The 24007-nt window shown below is 37.0% G+C and overlaps 1 protein-coding gene across 1 annotated transcript in view; it reads right to left on the bottom strand.

The window, feature by feature from the left end:
• LOC129261379 (prokineticin receptor 2-like) overlaps positions 1–16326 on the bottom strand; it is a 33376-nt gene extending 17050 nt beyond the window's left edge. The window contains exon 1 of the mRNA XM_054899443.2: positions 15878–16326. Within this exon, the coding sequence (XP_054755418.2) occupies positions 15878–16326 (449 nt within the window). The remainder of the gene's footprint in view (positions 1–15877) is intronic.
• Positions 16327–24007: the final 7681 nt, after the last annotated feature.

A 24007-nucleotide genomic window follows, 5' to 3' on the forward strand; every position in this document is an offset into this window, starting at 1 on the left:
CACTTCGATTTTAAACTGATTTTAAAATTAAAAATGCAGCCTTATATTTTCCATAAAACGGTTTCTTTCTATAATGTGTACTCGTATCAGGCTACTTCCTTTTCTGATTATGTTTAAACAATAATTCCTTACTATATCTAATTTCATAAACCGTCAAAAAAAGGTATGTTTATATTAAAATAACATAGAAGTAGAGTAGTCTGTGCTAAAATTTCCCCACCAAATTCTTCTCTTTCAGTTAACAGGATTATGACTATTTTTAGTTAGCAGTTTCGATGTTTTTTTTTTGTATTTTAAGCATAAATAAACTACCTTGTAATAATTATTGTTTGCGATGTTTCATTTATTTAAAAAATCCTTTGAAATATTAATTCCAATTCTTCACTGCTCAGGAGCAAATTGGTTTTATGTATCCTGAAAGTTCGACATTTCGTCACCTTGCTATATAATCATTAATTATGGTGTGCCACGAAATTGATTTGGAAAAGAAAATGACTTCGCAAAGTGGACGAGCGCCATCTATAGGTCAATATAGGAAACTGCTGAACTCAAACTCGGTTCACATCTTCGTTAGATAAGTTTTCTTTCAAAGAAAACTAGTTTGTGATCGTTACCCTTGTAATTCGATTTAATTTATCTCCCTTTATGTCATATAATCGTCTTCTCTTTCCTTTGTGGTTGATGAAGCATTCATTATACTGTCATAGCCAAGTCATATTCCTACCGACGAATCTTACCGGGGTATTTTTAAGTCCACCCAACAATATTTCTACTTCAGTCTATTTAATTTCAAAGAATAACAAAATAGAAATAAATATCAGAACCATAAGAATCGAAGAGCTAACAACACACTCTCATTGTTGTCAAAACCAGGGTATTAATGTGGGTTAAACATAAAACTAGCAGAAATTGGTTTAACAACCCACATTCCAATAACACATGCAATTTATATATATATATATTTACGTAGAGTTTGTAGAACCATTATGTTAGGTTTTTCAAGCTATATCTGTGAGAGATGAATAAAACAGGTGCTGTTTCATAAGGTTTATATTGATTCAAAGTAAATACAGTAATTCGTTGAATATCTCCTTAGTATTTTAAAGATGATTTAAGGAACTCTTAAAAATGGAGTGGACCCATGAATTAATTTATTGTAATTACTGTCTAAATGATTGTAATTAATAATGACTGAATTACCAGCTGGGACAGTGATTTTGTTTGTAAATCGTGGAAACCTACTGAAGTCTCAACATACAGCAAGCTTTTCACATAATAAGGTTTCATTCAATCTGCCAGGTAGATATTCCCTATCATTACATCATTTAAGTTCTCATCAATTTTTCATCCTTCCTGTTGAGGCTACAATAAGAAAAACATGCCATCAACATCGTATACCCAATGAGTTGGCAGCATACAGACATGTCGGATTACAGGAATGATTAAAAACGCTTGCAATGGCCTTAACCGTCTATAAATTTACTTTGTGGAATCTGAAATCGACGTTGCGAAGGACAATTAATTCATATACGGTCTGTCCTTGTGTAATTGCCCCAGATAAATCCGTCATTTTCGATAGTTGTGGAGTTGTTTTTGAGTTGGCGTGCAGAGGTCGTTAGGATTATAGCGCAGCATGAGTTCCCTGGTTTGAAAATCAACTGGTATTCCTCCGCCGCCATTACAACATGGCGACCGTCCACAATGTTTCGTCGGCGTATCTACGGTTTTAACATAGTTGAAGGCAAATTCACTTTACGATTCGTAATTGAGTTACTGATAATTTGTTTCTTTCATAAACATAATCTATGACTCTAATACATGTATACATATCTCTCATCAATTGCAATCTAGCAGGTCTATACACTGTCAAAAAAATTACTGTCAGAACTTTTCATGTATGAGTAAAAAACTTAATATGTAAATGAAACGTAAAATAAACACTGTTAAGGAAAATCGTGCACACAGAGTGCTATGTCTCTTTACAAAAATATGCGATTCTATAAAAAAAAAGAAAGATACGAACTACTGAAGTGGTTTCTGAGTGCGTTGCCCCCCCAAAAAAAATAGGTCCATGATGATTTTGCCATCAATCACAACTAATGTTGAAATGAATTTACATGATATCAAAATCAAAGATTCCGTGGGAGTTATCATTTCATTTCATTTATTTCAACACGGCAAAACCTGTTCAGCAACAGTTGTTTTCGATAGGTCAGAGCAGAAACGTGCATAAACATGATAAATAGTGTTAGGTGAAAAAGAAAATTCGTTCAATAATAAATTTACAATATTAAGGGTTTCTTTTGTTACTGTATACGTACACTCTTTAAAATGTTGAGCAACGTACTGTCCACACATTGGTTAAAAAAAGTATTCAACTAAGGGTAGTTTTCAACCAAAGCACACATTATTGGTTTAAGACTACCCATTTTTAACCAATTGTGTGGACAGTATGTTGCCCAACATTTTTATCGTGTAGGAAACGATTTTGGTTATACTCAACAAATCTCGCCTTCTGTAGAAGCCCGACGTACTCGCTGGGTCGCACCCAAAGGGTTAAGTAAGCTCTCTCATTCCATCTCCACCCGCCCTCCGATTCGGCCCAGGCCTCAAAGTCGCACCCAACTCCACATAAACAGATAAGCGCATTATTTTTATCACTGGTAAAATATTCTTCCAGAATCCCCATCAATTAACGCCCACTACGTAAAAATAATCACCGGTTATCACTCGAGACATGAAAGAGATGAAATACATGCCGTCTAAGGGGGAAGTATTTAATCTCTTTAGCAGACCGATGTGGGTCCATTTATTTATTTGTGAGGGATGTACATGTATGTTTGCACTGGTGAGCCACGGTGCGAATAGATTACCTGCCGAATGGTAACTTTGCCGAGCCGCTATGGTTCGGTCTAGGGCATTCTAAAGTGAAAATAAAACCTCCGAATTGTTTAAAAAATACATTTTAAGTTGTTATCGGTCTGAAAACGAATTCAAAGAGTTTATGGCCTATTTGAGTTTGAAATACAACAGTTTGTCATGATTCGGGAACATGTTAGCCTTAAGAAGCATGGAACTTTAGACAGTTTTATTCAAATCCAATTGAGACCAATGCATGCAATTCGATAGTAAAAAAACAGTGATCGTCACTACCATGCTTTTATTATTTTCAGATTCTGGGAGCATTTCAGAAATACTGATTTCGAGATTTCGTTACAGGTAATGGATATACAGGTTTGTTATCAAAATAATTATAATTTGATCATGATAATGTTAACATAATTATAATTACGCATTATGACAACAATGATTAAGGCAACCGTTGACAGCAACCATTGGTATTCAAAGGCGCTCGTTTGCCGCTTTTCATTTCAAGGGAATAATCTTTGTCAAACAACTCAATAGAGAGCTAAAAGGACTGGAGTGACTGCTTAACTCCTTCTGCCGCTCAAATCAAGCCTGCACAAATTCTGACCGTTTAACCTTTCCCAAAACCGATACAAAACGCGCACTCGGTACTTGCCTAAGCCGCCCGGATTTCATTTAAATCATAAAATCCCCTTCCTCTCAAGACACTCTTTGAAACGGTCCCGAATCCCCCTCGAACTAGTTCATCATCTTTTTTCATGGTTCAGCTGTTTTTCTATTTATTTGTGGATGCCTTTTGGAGGCGAAGTGTTAGCCAGCACGTGTAATGGTAACCGACGTGGAGATCTCTGTGAGCTATTCAGAATATGCCCGCCATTTTCCATCTCTCCTGGGAGGTTTGTTTTCTGACATATGCCCGCCTCGGTCATTGTCCATTATGATATTCTAAAGAAACCCGCGAAAAGCCCGCTATTTGGGCCCCATTCACACCACAACCTTTACACTCTAAATTTCAAGGATTTTAAAATAAATCTAGATCAGTTGTGAATAATGGCCAGCCGAATTTCGGATTTTGATGATAATCCTAAGATTATTTTCTTTTGGATTCAATTCTTTAAGCTCTATATTCAAATCCACAAGGTTAACCTTTAAATGTAATATTCGACTGGACTCTTTTTCACAGCGTATCTGAATTTATTTCAAATCCGTGGGATTTAGAACGTACAATTCTTTACCATTGTTACTAGTCATTTTTCATACATTATGCTTTGTTTATATTTGTTTTCGAATGTTTCCTTTTGTTCTTTATTAATTCAATTTCATTTTATTGATTGATGCAACTTTTTCATATACAAATTGATATAGAAAATGCAATATGAGTATACACAAAATATCTGACAATCAAAACAAGGAACAAAGTTGTAGTTCTATAACATAACGATTTAAGAAGTTTGCACGAGTTGCGACAAAAGCGTTGCTTTAATCATAACAATATATTGACATCTTTACAGTGCAAATTGCAGTCTACCTGCATCGCTTGAATGAAATTATGTTCCTTTATCATTGTGAGATGATTTACTTTGAATACAGGTATTATACGTCCCCCACTATGCAGAACTACAATTAAGCTTTATGCCCTTCTAATGATTTCATTCATGACTCATTTCATGTTCGCTACTTTTCTTGAACTACAGACAACTTCTACACTGTAAACACTATTGGGTAAAATTTCAACCAGAACGAGGGTAATTATGTGTCCAACCAGTTTGGGTAAGTATTTTACCCAATGCGGGAAGCATATTGTCCAGTAAGGTTAAACAAATAAGCAGCATTTAATTTAGAATGGGCAAAAATGCTCAAAAGAAATGCCCAAGGTTGGTTGTACACATAATTAGTGTATTATAAATAGTGTATTTGAGAAACACAGTAATCACATTAAAATGAATAATTATTCAGTAACAGTAATTTATACTCTGATTAGAATTATTATCATGATTGTAATATTTATGGTAACACTGAGCAAAACTGTTTCAAGAGTTTTAGCAGTACTTATGAATGACATGATGATATTGAAAAATCGATATAAAACTTACGCAGACCACATGACTAAATATTATCATGTAGAGTCCATGCAGCTAAAGACCCATTGTTTAAGAGGATCGGGGTTTGTTTCATGATAGAGTTGAACTAAGCTTGTATCGGGTGCAAGAAGTTAGGTCAGCGCTGCACGTCGTTATACTGTATTTTAAGCAGACGATTTAAAGATTTGTGAAATAAATCTCAAGTTTAATAGTGAAATACAAGTTATTAATCAATCGCGAACTCTTTCAAAAAGGGAATTTTAAGAGTGTGTGGTGGTATATCGCGTGCGGGGAAATGTGGAGTTCGTGCAAGATGGTGCAACAGCTGACCATGCTCGAAGCTCGCCCAGCTCTCAGCTGTATGCCAGAGAGTCGGCCGGCCCTCAACGACAACAGGCACCAATCAATTTATATCAATAACTATGTAGAAACAATATTCAGTATGGACGTTGCCTAAGCGCTCCAGGAGGGAAATATAGTGTTAAATTGAGAATAAGCTGATAATGAATAGACAGCGTGAATACACGGGATGCTGCATTGAGATTGGTAAATCAGATGAATGGACGGAAAGTTAAGAAAGAGAGCAGGGTAAAGAGAAGAGATGGTAAAAGGAGAACGTTGACCAGCCACCCAAAGTAAGACCTACAATAAGTTGCCAAGAAGGTTCTCTGTACCCAAATATAACAAATAATTTGGTATTCGCAAGGAAAAATTTGAAAATTTGAAGGAAATATTTGAAGAAAAGAATCTGTTAATCTGAAAGAGTAATTATTTTTCTGCATACTGTAAAAATTTGAAGTTGTAAAGTTGAATACAAAACAAGTGAGATAAAGAGTTTCTTTGACTTCATTTTTTGCAGACTGCATGGCAGTTTACCGAGATAGCAGAGTGTGCAAATCTCATGCTTGAGTAAACCCCGAACTTCAAATCTTGTTTCTCATTATTGTTGGTTTGGGGTGGCTAGTCAAAAATAGGATGTATTAACTAAAAACAATACGTAGGATGAAGGCATTGTGGAATCGAAAACTCAGTATTATCTGAAGTACGCGCACTGAAATTGTGTGCAGTGTGTGCTATTTTAATTCATATACGTTTTTAGGAGTGTGCTCATTCCTTTTCTATAGTCACATCGTTACCTATATGTGGAATATAAAGCAAATAATCATACTTTGGCAACGGTAATTATTTGCATATAATTGTTATAGTACTTACATCATACTCTATCTCTTCCAATAATAATAAAAAATTGATAGACATTCTATTTTTTCATTTAATTCCTTTATTATTTTCATATTTCTTCAATATTATTGATAATTTTTCACTCTCTTGTTTCTTTTTTTTTTTGGGGGGGGGGGTTACAGAGTCTACTTTTATCGCCCTATTTCAATATTATTGTACCCGATTATACAGTGCGTATCACAAAAATGTTTACACTTAAAAAAAATCCTGTAAAATTATACATTATTTTGTAATATCCTGAAGATTTTTCCACATTTTAACAAAAGATCCATTTAAACAAATGACGATATAACTGTCGAAAAATATTTCCGCTTGAGTGAGCACCACTTACTTTTGAAAAGTGAGTGAAAAATGATTTGCGCAGAACTTTGAAATAGTTATGAGAATAAAAGTAGAACTTAATCATGAAGAACACGTGGAATTTAGCTAGTAAAATTGATTTGAAGATATATTTTACCTTTTAACTTGTTTCTTTGCCCAAAACACTTCAAAGAGTGCATTGCGCCCCACCCCTCTCCCCCACACACCGTGGCCATCATGACGATACTTGTTTTACACTGAGCTGTGATTTACATGAAATGGCTTAGGCTCGATTTTCATTTTGTTAATCATTGTCAAGCTTGGAAAAAGTGTGGAGAAACAAGTATTAAATGAAAAATGAAATGTAAACCCACTTTGCTGCAACTTATTTCATTATAAGGGAGACATATCATTCACACTGGTATGAAAAAATGAAACAATTTTGATTCCATGTAATAACACAAGAAACAGGATAGTGGGGATGTGACATCTTCAACCCACATGGGCGGAAATCCCAGAGGGGACAGGGGGACGTGTCCCCCCTACCAAAAATAGTAGGGGGACACAATATAAAATGTCCCCCTACTGTTTTGGGTCTTTCATGGAGAAAAATACATCACTTCACAATCGAAAAAATAACTTTTGGACTAAATGACCTTACATTTTGGGTGAAAAACTTTTTTTCTTCTTTTTTTTTGCTTGTCAAATTTTCCAGGCCCTGGTTCCCCTACCTTTGGGGACAGATTTCCACACAAGTCAACCCACCTATTAAATATTCATGACGACATGCATATCACCATTTTCATAAAATATTGCTAAACTTTAGACTTAAATAACTTCACTATTTGTTATCAGATTTTCATAAAATTGTATTTGATATAAATATTTGCAGCCCGGAGTAGCCCCAAAACAAGCTGCGTATCTGAATAAACATGCGAGCGCGTGTTTAGAGTAAGACCTAGTATCTGGGCATTGTTAATACATTTTTTATTATAAAAATCAATAATGCGAGCGCGAAGCGCGAGCAGAAAACATTTGATCTGAAAATACTCCGATCTGAAAAAGAGTGAATTTAAACACTATTTTAAGTACTGTGTCGGAAAATTCTGAAGGGGGGGGGGGGGGGCGTCTACAAAACGTCGTTCATTTTCATTACATTTCTGTCATCTATCAACTTACCACTAGATTTCCAGGAGGTGCTGCCTATGGAAAATAACACATGCAGCACCCCCAAATTTTGGTGGTGCTTCACCCCCAGCACCCCCGCTTCCCAGGGCCATGGGGCAGGGCGAAAGAGACTGTGAAAATTGATTTCTATTGTCTGACTTGTAATTGTTAATACAAAACACGGGCGGTCTGGCGCGCGCACACTTGATTCGACATAAAACCTGGAAGTTTCAAGTCCAACCACACCCATGCCCCTCCCTGCTATCGAGTAGTGTGTAAGGTGTAAACTATGGTTATCACGTATCGCGCGCGACCACGTCTGTATCGGAGTGCCGGAGCTTGATTGAGTCGCGTTATAGGAGGGATGTTATTGGAATATGTAAAAGAGTATGTAAATGATTTGTGATTGTCGGATGTGATAATTATGTACATTATAACATATATAAAAAAATACAAAGGGAACCTGATTTCGTGGGGGTGCTGCCTATGGAAAATAATACACGCAGCACCCCCAGGAAGCACCCCTGCTTCCCAGGTCCCTGGCCGTGAGGTATGCCTCTTTAACGGCAATTAACCACAAGTTAAGCACAACATACTCTTAGAACATCACTATTAACCTATTTTGTTAAAGGACAAGTCCACCCCCCAAAAAAAGGTTGATTTGAATAAAAGGATAAAAATCTAACGTGCACTGAAAATTTCATTAAATTCGGATGTAAAATAAGAAAACAATGACATTATTAGTTCCGTTTAATTTCACAAAACAGTCATATGCACATCCTGGTCATTATACAAATGGGGGATATGATGACGTCGCCCACTCACTACTTCTTTTGTATTTTATTACATGAAATATTTTGAATTTCTCCTCATTGTCATGTGAAACAAAGATTTATTCCTCCCCGAGCATTTTTTATTCGGTATAGTTGGTCATTATTGTCAAATTTTTAATAATTGAAAAATTGTATAATTCATACAATAAAAAAAACAAAAGAAATAGTGAGTGATGGACATCATCGACTCTTTCATGTGCATATCACTGACTTGTGCATAATAGCTGTTTTGTGAAAAATAAGCGAAAATTTAAAATGTTATAGCTCTTTTATTTTACATCCAATTTTGAAGAAGTTCTCAGCGTTCTGCTTGTTTGATTTTCCTCTACCGATTCAAACAAACTTTTTTCTATGGTGGACTTGACCTTTAAACTTTGCGCGGAGTTATATTAATGTGATCATTTACTTTTTTGATAATCAGTCTGGCGCCACTTACATTGTACAAAGCATCGTTTTACGAGGTGTTTGCTCTCGTCATGAAATATCGGTCCTAGATATGTGACCATCAAGCATTGTTTATATGATAATGTCAACAGCATTTCATGCACAAGTGAAAAGGCGGCATATCTCTGACACGCAGTTCAGCGATACTAGCTTCTTGCAAATATCGATATCTTTTAAGTCATCTAAAAATAAGTTTCTATAAATTGGTGTAAAATGTGCATAGGTAGCGGTCTCGACGTCATATGTGTTATAGATGTCAGTCCCATGAAGGCATATCGCAATATCCAAGACATTTTCTATACATTGCAGGATACCCGTTTCGCGGTTGCGAATATCGATTGATCGGTATTGTGTGACCTGTTTTTTTTTTTGTCGTCTGCTTGGAATCTGTAGTCCCATGCATTGACTTTGATTTGTAGATTGTTGTACATTGAGACGACGGTTAGTTTACATTAGTATAAAGGGGATAATGTTTCAGACGCTCACAACATGCTCTTATGACGTACATAAATCTTGACTTTCAGCTCTAACCTATACCCTTTTACAAATGTGATATGCCCATGGCACGTGTATTCATTTGAATGATATAAAAATGAATATATTTATAATTGTAATTATTATTTTTATCATTTAATATATGAGTGAAAGTGGACAAATCGTTATCATTCAGTGGTGTAATGAGCAAACAATTTTGAGTGAGTCAGACATGGCGAAAAGGGCGAGCGAAGTGAGCGAGCAAAAATGTCCGACCTTTATATTAAAATCTTATTTTTGTGATTGATATTTACATTAAGAGAAATTATACAATATTTCATAATTTTCCCTTTGCTTTTCTATCTTTTCTCATTCGTTTTCTTGTTTGTGAATATTTTGGGGGTCTATGGCTCCAAAGTCCCCCATCTGTGCGTCATTGTTACCATCTATAGCATGAGTGTAATGTGGCTTACTTTCAATTATCATAACAACTCTTTAATTTACAATAAATCCCGGATAATTATAACTTGAAAGAGGATAACCTTTAAGTATATAATTATATAAAAAGTAAAAAAACAAACTTGCAGAGAATATAACAAATAACGATGATTTTGCACGCAGGCCAAGGGAAAGTGAATATTACAGCATTAACAGAGAATTACACCCATGATTATCAATTTAACATCAAGTCTTTCATACGTTTTATTCCATTTGACAACTAAATCATACTATAAGGTAAAACCCTTCAAAACTAAAAACAGGCATTAAGCCTAATAAAGAAGTAAATGAGGAAAACTGAAGATGTTATGCAAAATTCCCCATTTTTGGGCAAATGTTTTTTTAATATTTTTGTTGTCACGTTCAGAAACTATTTCTTCAATGAATTAGAATTACGACTAACGTTTCCTCATCCTAGATCTAACGAGTTGTCAAATAGGAGGGAGTATTTTAGCACTTAACTTTCCAGAAATGAAAAATATGAAGTCGAATGCGATACAATCAAAATAGATATGTTCAATGGTAGAAATCAGATTTAAAAGACGTCTATCTCGAAAAAGAGGATGCTTGATCGATAGATCTTATTTGACGGAAACTCCGGTATACAAATTCTTGCGTCCTTTAGAATCAAAAGCGGGACAACATGTAAAAGACTCGACGAAGAGCAAATATTTAATAGCGCGCCGGAAGATTTTATTATTTCCTTCTTTGATTTTATTCTTAAGTCCACCTTGCGGCAAAGAAGGTCAAGGATGTCTTATGCAGCAGTCTTTTTATCCCCTCATTGATTTTTGTCATTACACACATTGATTTTTTATCCTGTGTATTTCGTAACCAGTTTCTCCATTACATGAAGTACTGTAATTGTTTTGTTTCTTTTTCTTTACAATTTGTCCATATATTTGTTAGTTGCGTAATTCATTGCTTGAGAGCCCCCCCCCTCCATTTTAAATGTTCTATTGCATGTTGAATATTATGTAAAAAAAAAAAAAAAACTATTTAGTTCAGTGGAAAATCAACTGATCACAATTAAGTTGAATTGGCAATACAGTTACGGTTTCTACAATACTTTCAGGTTGCAAGCAGTTTCTGACGGCCCTGTTGCAGAAATAGTTGCAATCAAACTAAACCCTGAAAATCAATCACAATTTGATTGTCAATCAATTAGAACTGTGCATTTTGGGCATTTTTTTTTCATTTTATCCAGCAAGAACTCTGGCGTTGATTGTTGTACATGACCATATCATTTATTTCACTCTAGTGTTAAATCTTAGGTGTTTGTTCAACGCCTATGGGTGTTTTAAAACACTTTTGATTGTTGATTTTACACTCAGGTGTTGTTCAATCGCAAGGGTGTAAAGTTAACACTTAATGGTGTGGTACTCTTAAAACAAAGAGTGGTGTCAGGTCTAACATCACTGTGTTTACAGTGAAAATTTTAGTCGAAACACGATACTTTCTGCAACAAATTAAGAAAAGTTTTACAAATGTATGTGGAAACAACGGAAAAACATCACCGGCATCAAATAAAAATCTTATTCGTCTTATCACTACTAATAACGCTGAGCTATGACACTAAGATGAACTTTCATGTACTGTTTTTTTTTTCAATTTTGAAAACTATGTGGCAAAGAATTGCAGATATCTGGTAGGCTATGCCAGATCGATTTATGGGCTAATGCAGTGACAATTTTTTTAATGTACAGATCGACTAAATGCATGGCATAATAATGATAACAGCTTTCTTTTGTAGTAGAATAGTGTCTGTCACATCTTTTGGCGCTGCTCAAGTATAGGGTATGGTATATTTAATTAATCCTTTAATTGTAAGGCTGTATCATTATCAAATATCAATAATCATAAGCCTGAAAACCTTTTTTCTGTTGCGGGGGGGGGGGTGTTGGGGATTAGTATAATTTTACTTTTTGAAGGGGCCTACTGACGCTATTAGCAATGTTGAATTGCAGTAATAATTCATTAATTTCCATACTTTCTAAATCGATCTCTCTTCCGTATAGGTGCCTCCAAATCTAATTTGACTCGGACCTTTAATCCAGCCATCCATCCATACAAACGGGTCATAAATCAACCAACAACTGTCAGTAGCGAGGCGTCTCCCAGCCAATGTACACGTGAGTTAACAATCCGAAAAATATGTCATGCAGACGACACAGTGTAACCCTCCAAAAATTTGATTTCAACGACATGGCGCGCAGTAAGCACGGGTGTTATTAAATGAGGAATGACCGCTAGTGGAGTTATCGAGGGGAGTCGGGATTGTAATACGATTTTGTTCTCCTTTTCAGGTAGAAACTGAAAATCAATCGCGGATTCAATTTACAACCAGCATGGTTTCACAGATTGAAGTCGATCTTATTTTCGGTCTGAAATATTGAACCATGAATTTGTCGGCAACAGAAAATTAAAATAAGATATATGAAGTATTGGATTAGAAGGAATATATGATAATTAACTCAGTAATAACTTACTTAATTATATAGATATATACACACACCCTTATACCCTCACACACACGCACACACACACACACATATATATGTAATAAAGGAAGCGGATATCGTTGGCGGATGTGACATTAAGTATAAGCGTGATAAGAAATCCTTACTTTGTCAAAAGTTCAATTTAAATAAAAAGGATATTAGGGTCGATTGAACAACGACTGATTATATCAATGAGAAGGAGAAAAATAATCGATGAAAGCAAAAACCCGAAGGACTAACGAGAAAGAGAAAGAGAGAGAGTTAGAGAGGGGGGGGAGAAACAATGATATGGACATATTGAGGAGAAAGATGAATAGAAAACGCCATCGTTCTAAATTAAATTATACAAAAAGAAGAAAGAAGGAGACAAAAAGTATTATGAAGACGAGAAACGGTGCCAGGATGAAAAAAAAACCGGCAAAATTTAAGTTGTAGATGAAAAATCAATAAATTTTTAGGCCTATAATAATCTAAAAGGGTTAGAGAGGTAGTAACTCTGAAATCGGCGCAATGATTTGCTTTTAACTGGGGCACCCGAAATGATCTGATTATTTTCTTCCAATCAAATAAAGCAGGAATCGCTAGGGAAAGGTAGATATTGCAGAAAATATTACTACCCCTTGAACAAACTGTAGTTTTAAAAAAGAAATCGAACATCAGTCTCTTCCCCAAAGCACAACATGGGATTGGTCACGAGATATGACTGTAACTCTTATTTTTCTGATAAGTAATTTTATTGAAACATCAAACATTAATTAAAAAAAATCAAATTTCGCGAACTTTGAATACAGTTTGTTCCTGGAAAATGAAACCAGTGTATTTACACCTGAACTTTACTCGAAGCTGACCCTTTACAAATATTCGAAAATTAGATTAAGGTTCACTAGCTTTCAATAAATCAACAACTGCAGGTTGCATTAAAAAGATTTTTTGCTCCGCAACGTACAGGCGGTTCTAGAACAGAGAAAATGTATTGTCAAATGCCCTTCACGACAAAGAACAACCGAGAAGTCTTTGTCGAACATTGGTGAATCAAAACAGAAGTTTCGTCCTTGACTCTGCACAAACTACATACTTGCATTTTTTTCGTCAGCTCCGGCACTTAGGACGACACTGTTCCGGTTCGCCAATTTTGGACCTCTCAACTGTTGTTTGTCATTTGGTGGGAATGTTCAATACATTTACTGTGTTCTTGAGAGGAAAACTCCTTATTGTTGCAACCAAACGCAACTCCAAAATCAAATACAAATGTTTATCTTTTATACAACTTCTTGCGCAACGAGTCTCTGAACGTAATATGTTGCATACGTAGTATCAAAACCTATTTCCTTACCCTCATGGCTACCCCAGTGGATGGTATTAATGCATTGACTATCGACCTTCTAATAAGACCCTGAACAAAATAGAAGGCGAAATCTGAATGGTCCCTTGACTGCCCTCATAAAACATCGTCTGTCTAACAAAGATATTAACTCATCTTGTGACTCTGTGTGCCTCTCTCGACTCTCGCCATCTCTCCCGCTCTCTCTCTCTCTCCCTCTTTCTGTTTCTTTCTATCTCTGTCTGTTTCCCTCTCTTAGTCTGTCTCTCAATCTTCTCTCAATCTCTCCCATCCCGGAACAAAGTTCAAAGCAAAATATGACTGATCCCCTGACTGCCCTCATAAACCATCGACTATCTAACAAAGATATGAACTCATTACGTAACTCAGTACCCCCCCCCCCCACCCTCTCTGTCTGTCTCCCTTTATCTTTTCTATCTCTGTCCGTCTGTCTGTCTCTAGATCTTCTTCCTCTCTATCTCTTCCATTCCTGAACAGAGTTTAAAGCAAAATATGAATGATACCCTGACTGCCCTCATAAACCATCGACTGTCTAACAAAGATATGAACTCATCACGTAACTCAGTACCCCCCCCCCCCACCCTCTCTGTCTGTCTCCCTTTCTCTTTTCTATCTCTGTCCGTCTGTCTGTCTCTAGATCGTCTTCCTCTCTATCTCTTCCATTCCTGAACAGAGTTCAAAGCAAAATATGAATGATCCCCTGACTGCCCTCATAAACCATCGACTGTCTAACAAAGATATGAACTCATCACGTAACTCAGTACCCCCCACCCTCTCTGTCTGTCTCCCTTTCTCTTTTCTATCTCTGTCCGTCTGTCTGTCTCTAGATCTTCTTCCTCTCTATCTCTTCCATTCCTGAACAGAGTTTAAAGCAAAATATGAATGATACCCTGACTGCCCTCATAAACCATCGACTGTCTAACAAAGATATGAACTCATCACGTAACTCAGTACCCCCACCCTCTCTGTCTGTCTCCCTTTCTCTTTTCTATCTCTGTCCGTCTGTCTGTCTCTAGATCGTCTTCCTCTCTATCTCTTCCATTCCTGAACAGAGTTCAAAGCAAAATATGAATGATCCCCTGACTGCCCTCATAAACCATCGACTGTCTAACAAAGATATGAACTCATCACGTAACTCAGTACCCCCACCCTCTCTGTCTGCCTCCCTTTCTTTTTTCTGTCTCTGTCCGTCTGTCTGTCTCTAGAACTTCTTCCTCTCTATCTCTTCCATTCCTGAACAGAGTTCAAAGCAAAATCTGAATGATCTCCGACTGCCCTCGTAAACAATCGACTGTCTACCAAAGATATGAATTCATCTATCAACTCTGTACGCCTCTTTCCTCTTTCTATCCCTCTTACTCTATCTCTCTCTTTCAATCTCTATCGGTCTGTCTTTCTCTCAATCTTCCTCTACTTCATCCCTTCCATTCCTCTCTCTGTCTCTCTCACTTCATAACTACCCCTATACCCCATCCCTCTAATTCCACCACGTTTACACCGTAACACTAGGTTACTCTTACACTTAAGTTATATATACACAACAGAAATTGTGATGTTGAATGATGTACATATAAGTCAACTTACTCCGGTGTTCATTATGGTGTTATACACTCGTGGGTGTTTGTACAACGGCTTTTGGTGTCATTACAACACCTTTGACTGGCATTACACCCTTGGTCGTTTATTTTATGATTACACTCTTTGGTATCATGTTCAGTCTCAGGGTATGTTCCTATCGAAGCACGAACTGGTGTCGGTTTAACACCCCAGTTTTATCACCATCTGTTTACTATCGACATTAAGTTCTTCTCGAGCTCTTCTGGAGTGTGACTTGAACTTTAATATTAAAAACTATAGAGGGCGTTTCAAAAGTGAAGACCTTGGGGGTTTCAAAATGAAATTATGTTCACAATACCACTGATTTTACAATACCACTGATTTCTGCTAAATAATCAAACTTTCAAATATTTATTTGGCACTTTTATCGCTATACATGCTCTAACTGTAAATCTTTTTAAAATGTTACAGAGTAATTATGGCCTTAAATCAGGGCCAAATGATGGACAACTTACTTTCATAACACTAATTTAGATCAAAGTCTGTGGAATGATTGATGTTTGTGAATCTTACCTGTCTATGGCAATGACCAGGAGTGTGTTGACAGACACATAGAGTGAAACGTTCTTGACTGTCCCGACAATAGGACATAGGGTGAAAGGCAACGTCCAGTTCTGCTGAAGATACACATGCAGTGACAAGGGCGCGCTGAAGAGCGCCACCAACGCGTCCGATCCTGCAAGGTTGGCAATCAAGAGATTGGTGACGCTCCGAAGCCTTTTGTGTCTAATGATGAGGAAACATAACAAGGAGTTGCCAACACCACACACGGCAATGGTCAAGACGAAAGACACTGTGAGAAATACTTTGACGCCTTCAGAGACGTCATAGTCCGTTGCGTAACAGCCGCGTTCGTCTCCAGAGGACGACGGATAGTCCAAGTTGTCCCAGACCGAAGAGTTCAAGTCTGGAAAGCTTGCACCCATAGAAGCTGAGGATGTGTCCTTGAAATCGATCCCCATATCGTCTTTCATGCTCGCTATGTTTTGGGATTCAGATTGTGTGATGAAGTGGTCACCCATGTGACTGTTCGTTCGGTCAACTTCAACTAGAATACAGCCACCGTAATTTTCCTAATTTAGCCACTTGAAGTTGTCTACCTCGAGGTGTCCACTTGAGATCATCGCTTTCACTTGAATCAGAGGGGAAGTCAATTACGTCATCATCGCTGTGTGGTTCCCCCTCAATACCGTCTTGTTCGATACAATAATTACCGTCAAAGACCACACTTCATCCAGTCATCACCAATCTCCACTCAAGCCGTTGGTAGCGCAGCTCTGGTCAAGCACCCTCCCGTCTCTGTACAAACGAAAAAATAGAATAGCGGTGATTGCAGGAAATTTGATAAACAAAATTACGATCTGACATTGGCTTAAATCACGAGTCGGGCAAGAGCCCTTTCCTCGTACTTCACCGTTGGTGCGGATCGCCATTCCTTTAATAGGAGGGTATAAAAACAGTTGACAAGGCTAATTGGAAGAGATCTTTGATTGTGTACATTCAATGGACATTAACATCCGGTCATTACTGAAGATGTATGATAACGTGGTGAATTTCCTAAGAAACCTGCTTCAAGGAGACATGCATCATTATGGCTAGAAGAATTGATATTTATGGGCCTAATAGCTGTTAAATTGATGATATTTGGTGCATTTTTCATAAATTGTCAATATCACAAACTTTTCTAAGAATCACTATAGACGACTAGAAATAACAGTGAATTTCTATAGTGTTTCATACAGTGACATTAAATGAAGAAAACAAAAAACATTACAAAAATAATGTTTTACATTACGCATCTGTTACTTATACTTATTCATTCGGGGGTAATTATTTACGAAGATTATCAAATCCACTTTTTTTCTTTAAAAATCATACCTTGAAAAATGAATCACAGCTATCTTAACTTAGATAAATATATAGTGCTGAATGAAATGTAGCTGTGTACTTTGTACGTGAATAAAGCGTGTAGAATTTAAATTCTCGGTGTAGCCACTTAAACGACATGTGTACACATTATAAAGGCCTTAGTTAATTACCTAAACTTTGATATGTGTTGTTCATTTTGATTAAAAAGAACACCCAGGAAAGAAAAAAATCAAGTTCATGCAGACACGTGCAGATAAGTAAGATGAGTGTGTATGGGTGTGTATCTCGTAGTAATCTCTCCATTGCAACTCGGTAAAATTGCTACTGGGCTATGACCTGGCTGGAAGGGCCTTCAGGGGTCACTGTATAGGTACGGGCTCGACCTCCCGTTGCTACCCACTTACGGTCCTATTAACACACATATTCTACCAGAGAATCAACGCAGGCACCGGGCGTGGCGCCATATTTACAGGGATAGGTGAGGTCACTGTCCCGTAGGAATATGCATCGGTGTGGGGCTCATATGCATTTGTATTTTAGAACCCCGCTGGCAGTCACTGTTCTTTTTTTAAGAGTTGCTTTGAAGTTTGGACAGCACCTTGTCAATATGTTTTTCTTTGGGTCAGTGCCATTATCCAGGAAGTATGATCGCTCGCTCTTGTTGGAGTTTATATCCAAAATGGCGCCAATTCGTGTTCGTTCAGTCCCTGCTAGTCAAGAGCTGCCTAGCCATTTATGGGCATAATTTGTAACAATAATTGACTCCGTCTCTGGAGATATTTTTACCTTTCACTGCATTGTTTTAATGCATTTTTTTTGCACAAACGATTGAGGTATGAATACGTAGTTTCCATGCACTCGTAGGACTAAACACACAATATTTGCGCTTAACATCTTCCAACCTCAGACGCACATAAAATTCTCTACGCACACCCTTATAAACACACGCACACTTACACACACACGCGCGCGCTCATACGCTTACAGACATATTTAAACACAAACACAAACAAACAAAATAGACAACAGTGAAATGATGGGATACTTTCCCTTTTAACTACAAATCTGCAAAGGCGTCAAATCGCTTGTGGCAACTTCGTAATTTTTATTATATGAAAGTGAACGATAACAGCTTTTGGAAGACACTGTTAATGAAATACGCTGCATAATCGGAAAGAATATTGAAAAATATAGCCCAAATAATGTAGAAAAATGTGAGAAATGAAAATGTACAATTTATTTTTTAAATACTACAATCTTTAGCACAGGATTTAGAGATCGAAACACTAACGCATTTTAACGGATGTAAATGAAGATCAGAGGTCGAGAGAGAGAGATACAAAAGAAAAAGGGAGTCAGAAAGAGAGAGAAAAATAGAGACAGAAGAGGGAAAGAGAGACAAAAAGATAGAGAGGGAGAAAAAACGAGGATGCGACAATTGAAAGTAATCCGTTTTGGTGCGTGAGCAGTCGAATGATCTTGTTATTTCAGACAAAATGTGGTTCAAAAATGAGAAATCGGGCAGCGCTTCATCCGCCACAAGAACGTATTAATGATGTCTCACTTATACAAATATGTCTGATGTATTTAAGGTTAGGAAATTAGGTAACAAGGTTTAGCTGTGAATAGTCATAGGAATATTAATTTTCCATAAGAATTTCGAAAACGATGATTTTTTTTAATTCTTTTTTATTTTTTATAAAATAATGTTAAATATTGCATAAGCTGGTTAGGGGAGCAGCTAATTGAAGTCATGTTTGTGACGGTTTACTCAGTTGAAGAACTCAATTCATTTTATACTCTATTATTTCTGTGCTGAAAAGTTACTGTTCGTCTTGTCTGCATCGTATTTTTTTTTGTATTGAGACATACTGTCAAAACCAACAGATTATTCTTTATCATCATTTACCAAACATATTTTGATTTAATTATTCATAATTACCAGGAATTACATGTTTAATTTGATTCGGCTTTTGTCTTTGCACCTCTGTTATCAAGATAGGAATATGGAAGCGTATCTGTTTGTGTTGATCAGTATAGACCTTAGTTTTCAAGTTTTTAAATAGAAAGGGGCACAAATACCCAGGGGCTACAATTACCCCAGTCTCCACTAAACGTGTCTATTCGATAAAAAAATGTTTTAGTCAGCTCACAATGTGTTGATTTCTAACCAGGGAATCGAATCTACACCATCTGCAAGCAGGTTAACCAAAATAGTGTTTCCATAAACCACAACCAAGGAAATAGCAAAGAGGGAGATAGGTGTATACTGTAGGTTCATTTTTTGTTGGGGGGGGGGGCTCCGCCCTTCAGAAATAAGTGTCACGTTTGGCTATGCTTACGTCACTTTTACTCAGAAAATAAGAATACAAGAATCCCCTTTTCCCGTACGCACATTTTTTCTTTCATTGGAGGAGGGGGGGGGGGGGAGCAAGACGTATTTATATTTTTTTTAATCGAAAGCGAGTGAGCGAAGCGACCGTGCTTGTAATGGAGCGCTTGTCATTTTCTATAGTAAAATTCTAAGATTTCATGCACACTTTCAGTGAATTTTATGAAAAATTATGTTTTCTATATTTCTGGGAGAGGGCAACTGCCCCTACCCCCTCTCTCTCTTTCCTTTACACCCTCTTCTCTCTGTCTGTCAATTTCTTTCCTTTTATCTTCTACTCTATATTAACCAATAATGATATCAATCATATCCTCTTTATGTCTGACATTAATGCCTCTTGCAAATCGCATGAATTCATACACGCTTCAGGAATTCGTCACTGCACTGAGGACTTGTCATATATCATGTATGAGACTGTAGGGGAGCCCTTTCAAAATTAGAGAAAAAACAGACTTCGTTTGCAGTCAAAATACCAAGGGGGGAGATGGGATGGAGATAACCCCCACCCCCGCCAGAACCTTTGCTCCATCCCAGATGCTTCCCCGTCCAAAATTTAAAAATACTATAAACAATTATGTAATGTGTAGACTCTATTGTCTTAGTGGTAATGGATATCCAATGCAAACAGGAAAGAGTTCTCAAATAACACCCTTTTTTCAAAAAAAAATGTTCTGTCACTATGAATGCTCCCACAAATAAACAATAAATTCAAGTTAAAAAAGTTTATTGATTTTGTTCCAAAATAAAAGTAACATTTTTTTATTTAACAATAGGTAACAAAATTAATTACAACACAAAACATATTAAAGAAAAATGACTTTAAGTAAAACTTTTATGTTCAATCTTCTTATATTTACGGCAGTATTTGTCGATTTAACAAATAATACGAAAAGTAGCTTTTCGTATGCCCCCTCCCCCACCCCTTTCGTTTGAATGATTGCATTTTCCCCCTTCTTTAAGTAATATCCAAACGGCATCTCTGGAGTAGTACGGTACATTAGCAGAGATTATTTAGGGTAATTATGAAAGCGATATGCAAGGAGTTGCCATATAATACACAACACAAGACCATCAATCAAGTCATCCTATTTTATTTTGTTATACATTATTTTGAATATGACAATCGCAAAAATGCCAAATCAAAGGAGTTTGTGCATAATATGCAAATTTCAGTAGGATTACTCGTACCCTGTGATATTGTATAATTGTATAAAGGGTTTGTCATGTTTGCTGTCTGACTTCATTTACTTATTGCAATAATTATTCGCGACTACTTATTATTATTATACTACCTGATTAACAAGTTATGCCTCTCAATGTGTCCTCCGCGATTCAGCATTCAAATTATTCCATTTTCATGTTTTTTTTTACTCTTTCACTTCCCAGGACCATCAGTCTTGCTCTATGTACAACCGGGTAGAGAATGGCACATATAGAAAAACCTACTTAGATGATTGTGCCGTGATTGGAAAAGCTCGTCTCTAAATGCAAGGGTTATATAAGATTAACGGTAAGTCACCTGTCGTCTGGGTACTAATCACTAACTTTTCTCATAACGTTTGTATTATGAATACAGATGTGAATTAATAAAACAAATGAAAACTGATTTTCATTTCTTTATGAAAAAGTTTCATGGTTATTTTGAAAAAAAAAGAGAAAATTATGTCACGTTTCACAGTTTCATAGCATGGCGACATCATCACTTTATCTTCGAAATGTTCGTTTGATTTAGATCTGGCGTCGGCCCCTTACGACCAGTCTGAGTGCTCCTTCGACATTCATGATGAAAAATGACGTTTACGCAGTATCGCCTGCAGCGTTTTTTTTCTTCCGAACAATGAAATGTTTAATTGGAACAACACCCACGTCATCTCTTAAATTACATCAGAAAGATACGAGACGGTAAGTCCTCATGTTAGTTGGAACAGTTAGCCATTTTTTATATTGAAATGTATTGTATTTATAATATTTTTTGGTAGAAATAAATACACGCGGATTTGAAAATCCAACGTCACACATTTTTCAAGCCCCAGAACAGGGGCATCGTTTCATTTTCAGATTGTGCGTGCAAAAGCGAAAAGAAAAATTTTGCGCGAAGCGCAGTGGAAAAGGGACATTTTTTAATGTGTCATTGTATTTTCATATGGTGTTTTCCAGTGCTTTTGGAAACAAATTGTTCCTTTGGATATTTAAAAAAAACACGCACACACTTAGTCTAGAGCAGTGCCGTTGTACCATCAAATCGGAAGGTAAAATCATACTTGGTATTGACATCACGATTTTATGCAAACTTTTACGATGACGTTAAAGCATCGATAGATTGGTTATTATGCATTATCGATCTGGAAATCGACAGTAATTAGTCATAATAGTCGGCATGGTTAAAAGTTTCGGGGAGCATGACTGTAAGTCATGAAAGAACGAACATTGAGCCATAAACTAAAAACTGAAATCTCATAAAAGATAATGTTCGCAATGAAAATTCGTGGTATGACTTCGTGTACGCTACTATTCATTTTCTTCTTCGTCGTCGACTTCGCTCTCTCTCCGTGGCCCTGTATGGGAAGAGGGGGTGCTGGGCCGATGCTGAAGCACCCCCCAAAAATTCCTTGAGGGTGCTGCGTGTATTATTCCCCATAGGCAGCACCCCTAGGTACTCTGGAATATGTGTAAAAATTGAAAAATATAACCAAAATGACTTTCATTTTTTAGTGAACTCTTTTTACTTAGGACTAATTTGACCCCCCCCTCTCTCTCTCTCTCCCTCCCTCTCTCTTCTCTCTCTTACTCAACCACAGTATTTTTATATCACATTTTGTTCAGCAATCACTTTTCATCTTCCTGATTTGTTTTTACCCAACGCATCCGTCCAAAGTAACTCTTTTACTCAGTATGGCAATCATCTACAGTTTAATACATTACCCTACATGTAACTCTCAATGTGGAGGTTGAAAACAAAAGCAAGGAAAGGTACGTTGAAAAGGCCCCACTGTGTCAGTGTTGATATGACTTCGAAAGGCAGTACATTAAACTATTGAACTACGGAATTACAAACTCACCCACGCTTCGTGGTCAGATAGTATGAATGTGAAATGTGTTTAGTTTCACTTTTATGTTATCCTACTAATAAGCAGATTTTTTTCTTCTATAAAAGAACTTCCTTCCAAAGTAAATAATAGGAAATCATTAGGCCTAATTGCACTGTTCACAATCCAGAAAAGTGGGAGCCAGAAAATGGCAGAGGACATGATGGTAAATGGGATAGATGCAATAAAAGGGAGACGGGAAATGATTTAAAGTTTTTTAACCAAGCAGTAAACTACAATGTCGGTTATGATCATGTCCAGAGATTAATAGATGAAGATAATTCTGTGAGGTCAATGAACGACATACCAGATGTCGCCGTTTCTAGGTAAGACAAATTTAATCCTACACCGAAATACATTGGTGGTATGCATTGCATGTTCATGTACGCCATGGGATGAATATCTTTTTCCTGGTATATGAGAGTCATGATATGATTCATTAGTTAACTATACACGCTGCATTACCCATCAACTTGGCAGTTTGATCTTCCAGTATAGGAGCGGCATTTCTAGCGGAGAAATGCGAGTGTAGGCTACATATATTATCGTTTCGGTTTTTAAATGAATATACATAATGCAAATTTAGAAGGATTATTTATTGGCAAGAAAGAGGAAGCGTTGTTCTAGCGTGTTGTTGTGTTGATATCTTAAGGATAAAAAAGTACTGAATTTTGTCGCTTACCATTGGATGTGATTCATAAGGGAGGGGTCATATCGCTACCATCAAATCCTTTGTCCCTCACACGGGATATGAATAAACAGGCTAGTAACACCGTTGAAGGCAGGTGCGACCACCTCTTTATCTCTCTCTCTCTCTCTCTCTCTCTCTCTCTCTCTTTTCTCCCCCCTTTTTTTGAGTGATGACCCCTCAGTAAAAATATATATACCGGTAGGAGGAAGAAACGGAAGAATATAAAGAGAAATAATAATATTTTAAAGAGCTCGGACGTGGAACTACGTTTACAGAATGTCGTCACCTCTCACCTTTAAGACGTCTTACCCCATACAACATTTCATGGTGCCCCCTGAATACACTGTTCAATTTTGATATTATGAGCACGGGTTACCATGCCCATAATGCAACTCGCCTACCCTTCACCCCCGGGGGGGGGGGGGGCACTCGACCAAAAAAGTAGTAGGCCTGTGCCGCGGGCGAGACAAAAAACGGGGGCCTTGGAGCGGGCTTATTGTAAAAAGGAGGGTCCTCGGAACGGGCTTCGGAACTACAAATGTTTGTGAAAACGGGGGTCCTTGGAACGGGTCGCCTTCGCGTGAGTGCGTATTCATTCCTATGGA

This window comes from Lytechinus pictus, chromosome 5 (assembly GCF_037042905.1).
Source record: "Lytechinus pictus isolate F3 Inbred chromosome 5, Lp3.0, whole genome shotgun sequence".
Lineage (NCBI taxonomy): Eukaryota > Metazoa > Echinodermata > Echinoidea > Temnopleuroida > Toxopneustidae > Lytechinus > Lytechinus pictus.